This window comes from Oncorhynchus tshawytscha, linkage group LG11 (assembly GCF_018296145.1).
Source record: "Oncorhynchus tshawytscha isolate Ot180627B linkage group LG11, Otsh_v2.0, whole genome shotgun sequence".
Classification (NCBI taxonomy): Eukaryota; Metazoa; Chordata; class Actinopteri; order Salmoniformes; family Salmonidae; genus Oncorhynchus; species Oncorhynchus tshawytscha.
The window spans coordinates 39794609-39802292 of record NC_056439.1 but is presented as its reverse complement, the minus strand read 5'-3'; the positions used below and the strand labels follow the sequence as shown (position 1 = coordinate 39802292).

At 43.3% G+C, this 7684-nt stretch overlaps 1 protein-coding gene across 6 annotated transcripts in view; it reads right to left on the bottom strand.

Moving 5' to 3' along the window:
• LOC112261970 (myelin transcription factor 1-like protein) overlaps positions 1 to 7684 on the bottom strand; it is a 162917-nt gene that overhangs the window by 21053 nt on the left and 134180 nt on the right. For all 6 annotated transcript variants that reach the window (XM_042330106.1, XM_042330108.1, XM_042330109.1 and 3 more), the window contains one exon: positions 4480 to 4680. In XM_042330106.1, coding sequence (XP_042186040.1) covers positions 4480 to 4680 — 201 coding nt within the window. The remainder of the gene's footprint in view (positions 1 to 4479; positions 4681 to 7684) is intronic.

The following is a 7684-nucleotide window of genomic DNA, read 5'->3' as shown; positions in this document are numbered from 1 at the left end:
AGTTTCTTAATGAGCTTGACACCTTGATAAGCTCATTTCCCGATGATGGCTCACCACTCATCGTACTGGGCGACTTTAAACTCCCGACGCCTGACTTTAATTCATTTATTTCCACCTCTTATTTCCACTCCATTCTTCTTTTGACCTCACACTTGACCTCACCCTTTCCCAGTCACCTCCCACTCACAATATAGGCAACACACTTGACCTCACCCTTTCCCAGTCACCTCCCACTCACAATATAGGCAACACACTTGACCTCACCCTTTCCCAGTCCCCTCCCACTCACAATATAGGCAATACACTTGACCTCACCTTTCCCAGTCCCCTCCCACTCACAATATAGGCAATACACTTGACCTCACCCTTTCCCAGTCCCCTCCCACTCACAATATAAGCAATACACTTGACCTCACCCTTTCCCAGTCCCCTCCCACTCACAATATAGGCAACACACTTGACCTCACCCTTTCTCAGTCCCCTCCCACTCATAATATAGGCAATACACTTGACCTCACCCTTTCCCAGTCCCCTCCCACTCACAATATAGGCAATACACTTGACCTCATCTTAACTAGAGGCTGTTCACCTACTAATGTCACTGCAACCCCCTCCATGTCTCTGATCACTACTTTGTTTCCTATTCCCTCCATTTTTCCTCAAATCCTACCCACTTAGCCCCCACCCAGATGGTCATGTGCTGCCACAATCTCTCTCTCTCTCTCTCTCTCTCTCTCTCTCTCTCTCTCTCTTCTATCCTATCCTCTCTTCCTGCTAAATCCTTCTCCCTCCTGACTCTACCTCTTCGACCCTACTTTCCTCCCTTTCTGCATCCTTTGACTCTCACTGTCCCCTTTCCCTTTCTTCCCAGCCGGCCCGACCTTCCTCTCCTGTTCCGTGCCTGAGTGACTCACTGCATGCTAACAGAACATGGTTGCGGAAGGCTGAGCAGAAATGGAGAAAAATTTAACTTCCAGAGGACCTATCTTCTTTCCACCCGCTCCTCTCTAAAGCTACTTTCTAACGCTTAAAAACCTGTAAAACTCTTCTCCATTTTCTCCTCCCTCCTTAACTTTTTTTTATGGCTGCAGGGGCAGTATTGAGTAGCTTGGATGAAAGGTGCCCTTATCAAACGGCCTGCTCCTCAGTCATAGTTGCTAATATTTGCATAGTATTATTCATATTGGATAGAAAACACTCTGAAGTTTCTAAAACTGTTTGAATTATGTCTGTGAGTATAACATAACTCATATAGCATGCAAAAACCTGTGAAATTCCACATCCTGTTTTTTTTCAGGAGGTGGCAGATTTTCAACCAAGGTCTCATTGAAATTTCAGCGAGATATGGATGAGTTTTCACTTCCTATGCCTTCCACTAGATGTCAGCAGTCAATAGAACTTTGTCTGATGACTCTAATGTGAAGGGGGGTCGATTGACACAAGAAATAGTCACCACAGCCATGAGTGGACCATGCTTTCACCTGCGTTCCATCGCTCATCTGAAGTCATTCTAATTATCCGGGTGGAACGTTATTCAAGATATATGTAAACAGCATTGTAAAGATTGATTCAGTACATCGTTTGACATGTTTCTACCGACTGTTACGGAACTTTTGGACATTTCGTCATGTTATAGTGGATGCGCTTTGTGACTTTGGAATTGTTTACCAAACGCACTAACCAAAGTAGCTAATTGGACATAAATAACGGACATTTTCGAACAAATCAAGCATTTATTGTGGACCTGGGATTTCTAGGACTGCATTCTGATGAAGTTCATCAAAGGTAAGGAAACATTTATCATGTATTTTCTGGTTTCTGTTGACTACAACATGAAGGCTAATTTGGCTACTGTTCTGAGTGCCGTCTCAGATTATTGCATGGGTTGCTTTTTTCCGTAAACCTTTTTTGAAATCTGACACATCGGTTGCATTAAGGAGAGGTATATCTATAATTCCATGTGTATAACTTGCATTATCATCTATATTTATGATGAGTATTTCTGTTGAAACTATATGGCTATGCAAAATCACTTGATGTTTTTAGAACTGGTGAATCTAATGTGCCAATGTAAACTCAGATTCTTTGATATAAATATTAACTTTATCAAACAAAACATGCGTGTATTGTGTAACATGAAGTCCTATAAGTGTCATCTGATGAAGATAGTTCAAGGTTAGTGATTAATTTAATCTTTATTTCTGGTTTTTGTGAATGCTATATTTTGCTGGAAAATGGCTGTGCTTATTGTGGTTTGGTTGAGACCTAACATAATCGTTTGTAGTGCTTTCGCTGAAAAGCCTATTTGAAATGGGACACTACGGTGGGATTAACAACGCAAATAGCTTTAAAATGATATGAGACACATGTATGTTTCAGGAATTGTAATTATGAGATTTCTGTGGTTTGAATTTGGCGCCCTCTATTTTCACTGGTAGTTGTCATATCGATCCCGATATCGGGATTGCAGCCATCACAGGTTAATCCTCCACCTCCTCCCTCTCTGTGGATGACTGTCAACCATTTTGAAAAAAAGGTAAATGACATCCGCTCCTCTTTAACTCAGACTACTGAGTCCACTGTTCCCACTCACACAGAACTACCCCTATGCCTTGACCTCTTTCTCCCCTCTCTCTCCAGATGGAATCCTGTGACTAGTGATGTCCAGCTGCCTGTCAACCTTCCCACTCAACCCCATCTCCTGCTCCCTTCTCCAAACCATCTCTGGAGACCTCCCATTCCTTACTTCCCTTATCAACTCATCCCTGACCACTCCCTGACCAAGATGGCCAGAGTCGCTCCCCTCAAAAAAACAGCACTCCACCCATCTGACTTCAAAAACTACAGACTGGAACCCTCTCGGGATTGGGGGAAACCTGGCACCATCCCTCTGTACACCCCTGGATTGCATCCTACCTGGCAAGTCACTCCTACCACGTGGCATGGAGGAAATCTGTCTGCAGCACATGCTCTCAATACTGGTGTCCCCCAGGGCTCGGTTCTAGGCCCTCTTCTCTTTTCTTTTTACACCAAGTCACACGGCTTTGTCATATCCCCCCCTTCTGACACCCACGTGGCGACATGTATCTCTGCATGCCTGACAGGCATCTCAGCTTGGATGTCGGCCCATTACCTCAAGCTCAACCTTGACAAAACGGAGCTGCTCTTCCGCCCTCCTGCTCCAAGAACTCTCCACTCCATGGTGTCCCCCTCACAGAGTACAAAGAACCATGGCGTGACCCTGGATAACACCCTGTTCTCTGCAAACATCAAAGCAGTGACTCGCTTCTGCAAGTTCATCCGTCATCCGTCTCTGTCCTGGCACACCAGTGTTGGAACCAGCTTCCCCCTAAAGTCAGGACAGCGCACATCCTGTCCATCTTTGGAAAACATCTGAAACCCTACCTCTTTGACGAGTATCTTAAATAACTCTCACAACGTCCCACACACTTATTTTCCCACTAGCATTGATTTAGCTGATAAATACTTTTTTGAGGGAAAATGTACATGATACCATTGTGATGTGTTGTCTAACCTAGCATTCTTAAAATAAATGCACTAATTGTAAGTCTCTCTGAATAAGAGCGTCTGATAAATTACTGAAAATTTTAAATATTGTTGAATATTGGAATGTATTTGGAAATACACTTGTAAAGTATTGGCATGTAGTTGAAAATACTAAAATACAATGACTGAAATACACTCACATGCATTTAACCCAGATATTTGAAAATAATATTTTAAATAAGTATTTGAAAATACTTTAAAATTCTTCCAGTAGAAGTTGATTCTTGACACATAATTTGAAAATACTAAAATACACAGAAAATACCCCAGGTCTGTCACACAGTCTTTTGATGAGAAGAGCTATATAGATTCTACTACAATGTGCAAGCTATTTATTTGCATAATTCACAATAGCAGAGACACATAGTGGGCAGAGAACATGATCCAAAATAAACCCAGACAACTCTGTCTGCTGTACGGAGATGCTGATGGAAATTTAATAAACAAATAATTCATTGTTTTCCTGGAGAACTCCTAATATAACTTTCCAATCATTCAGCATGTACCTGAGATCTAGGCTGGTGTTAAAAATAACCTCAACTGAAATTGGAGTCTTTTACACAAAGGAATGAACAGAAAGGCCTTGGAGACAGATGGCTTGGGTTGAACAGATGTGAAAAACCATAGGTACTGTATTGAATGCCAAATGGATGGGTGTTACTGAAATGCAGAGTAGGGGGAGTTTGACTTCTGTATGAAGGCCTATGTGAAATGTAAAATGTTTGCAGGTATGCAGTTTGTTTGCATGGAGGAAATTTGAATGCTGAAGTCTAAATGTTCTTTAAATATTGAGGTACTGTGAAGCTAATGTTATGGAAAGTCATTATCATTAAAGGTAGGATAACCTCATCCGACAGTAGGAGTTACAGTTTAGAGTAGTGATCATCATCATCATGCTCCTCATTCTAGTACCTCTTTGCTGTCCTCGTCGATGCGTTTGATCTTGGTGTAATCAACTGGCAGGTCCCAGCAGTCATCCCCCATGCCGTAGCGCATCAGGCGCTGGGGCGACATGGGCTCCAGGGGGGTAAGCACTGCACCCACTCCATCCCCCAAACGCTGCTTAATACTCAGGTCTAATGTCCCGTTCTCATCTACCTCTAGGTCTGGGTTCTGGAGGAAGAGATAGAAGACAGACAGGGAAAGAGGGTGGGAGGGAAAGTAGTAATGATTGACAGAACAAAGGAAAGAGAGGGGAGAAGGAAGGCAAAACAACACTGGGCTCAAAAACCTATTATATAGATGTGATTACATAACTCTCCTAATATTTCCCAATGGGAGGAAAAAGGCATGGTGACTAGTGGGAGGGACATGGTCATCAGTAGTAAATGCATGGTGACTGGTGGGAGGGACATGGACATCAGTAGTAAATGCATGGTGACTGGTGGGAGGGACATGGTCATCAGTAGTAAATGCATGGTGACTAGTGGGAGGGACATGGACATCAGTAGTAAATGCATGGTGACTAGTGGGAGGGACATGGTCATCAGTAGTAAATGCATGGTGACTAGTGGGAGGGACATGGTCATCAGTAGTAAATGCATGGTGACTAGTGGGAGGGACATGGACATCAGTAGTAAATGCATGGTGACTGGTGGGAGGGACATGGACATCAGTAGTAAATGCATGGTGACTGGTGGGAGGGACATGGTCATCAGTAGTAAATGCATGGTGACTAGTGGGAGGGACATGGTCATCAGTAGTAAATGCATGGTGACTAGTGGGAGGGACATGGTCATCAGTAGTAAATGCATGGTGACTAGTGGGAGGGACATGGACATCAGTAGTAAATGCATGGTGACTGGTGGGAGGGACATGGTCATCAGTAGTAAATGCATGGTGACTGGTGGGAGGGACATGGTCATCAGTAGTAAATGCATGGTGACTGGTGGGAGGGACATGGACATCAGTAGTAAATGCATGGTGACTGGTGGGAGGGACATGGTCATCAGTAGTAAATGCATGGTGACTAGTGGGAGGGACATGGTCATCAGTAGTAAATGCATGGTGACTAGTGGGAGGGACATGGTCATCAGTAGTAAATGCATGGTGACTAGTGGGAGGGACATGGACATCAGTAGTAAATGCATGGTGACTGGTGGGAGGGACATGGTCATCAGTAGTAAATGCATGGTGACTGGTGGGAGGGACATGGTCATCAGTAGTAAATGCATAGTGACTGGTGGGAGAGACATGGTCATCAGTAGTAAATGCATGGTGACTGGTGGGAGAGACATGGTCATCAGTAGTAAATGCATAGTGACTGGTGGGAGAGACATGGTCATCAGTAGTAAATGCATAGTGACTGGTGGGAGAGACATGGACATCAGTAGTAAACGCATAGTGACTGGTGGGAGAGACATGGTCATCAGTAGTAAACGCATGGTGACTGGTGGGAGAGACATGGTCATCAGTAGTAAAGGGCAAGTGCACATTGAGCAAATGTAGTGATCCTACACTAATCTGTATACCCTCTCTCTCTGTCTCTCCATCTCTCTCCAGCTCTCTCCATCTCTCCCTCCCTCGGAGCGACTATAACCTCCACAGCCAGAGGGAGCAGATTGGGGCCTGGCTGGTTTGAATGTGATGTGAGTGGACGGGGACAGAGAGTGGGGTGAGAGGTTTGTGGGAGGGCAATCCTGGGTGGCTGCAGGGGGACTGCTGCTAGTCAACCAAAAACACAAGAAATATACCAGAACAAACAGGGACACAGGCAGGCTTGAATAATCACTCAAAACACTCTCTCTCCCTCTAATCCTTCCTTTTCTACCCAACTGAATGTCCATGTACTGTATCTGCTGCAAACGTGCCCAGTAGAATCCTTCCCTTGAGGGTAGTGTTTTTAGAGGGGTTAGGAGGGGAGGGGTAATGTCTATTTGTCACCTTTCCCTTGCCCTCATTAATATCCTTTACTCCGACCCCCTCCCATCCTCTCTCCTCTCCTCCTCTCCTCGCGTTTTAACAGTGATTCCATACGACACTCCCCCTAGGCTGGATTCTCCTTGTGTTCCAGTGGAGAAAAACCCTGACCCTCTTATCTGTGATGCACATAAACAAACTTATATAGGGTTCCAGGCTCAGAGGCTGGGGTACTGCGGTGTGCTTCCAGAGCCATCTTTGGAAGGACCATAGCTTTAAAATGAGTATAACGCACATAGCACTAGCTACACTTTTATCACTCTCCGGCCAATATGGCAACAATACAGAATCAGCCTTTGTAGACAAATGATAGACACATATAAGATCATCTTAGAAACTGATATATAGCTACTAAGATGTATAATAAACTGATAAATGCCTACTGAGATATACAATGCATTCGGAAAGTATTCAGACCCCTTGACTTTTTCCACATTTGTTTATGTTACAACCTTACAACCTCTAAAACATTTTCCTCATCAACCCATAATGACAAAGCAAAAACAGATTGTTCGAAATGTTTGCAAATAAAAAACATATATCTTATTTACACAAGTATTCAGACCATTAGCTATGAGACTCGAAATTGAGCTCAGGTGCATCCTGTTTCCATTGATTATCCTTGAGATGTTTCTACAACTTGACTGGAGTCCACCTTTGGTAAATACAATTGATTGGACATGATTTGGAAAGGCACACACCTGTCTATATAAGGTCCCACAGTTGACACTGCATGTCAGAGCAAAAAACAAGCCATGAGGTTGAAGGAATTGTCCGTAGAGCTCCGAGACAGGATTGTGTCGAGCCACAGATCTGGGGAAGGGTACCAAAAAATGTCTGCAGCATTCGAATTCCCCAAAAACACAATGGCCTCCACCATTCTTAAGTGGAAGAAGTTTGGAACCACCAAGACTCTTCCTAGAGTTGGCGGCCCGGCCAAACTGAGCAATCGGGAGTGTTGCTACTGAGATATAAAATAAACAATATTTAGCTACAGAGATATATAATAAACTGACATATAGCTACTAAGATATATAATACACTGATATATAGCTACTGAGATTTATAATAAATTATATATAGCTACTGAGATATATAATAAATTGATATATAGCTACCAAGATATATCATAAACTGATATATAGCTACTGAGCTGTATAATAAACTGATATAAAGCCACTGAAATATATAATAAACT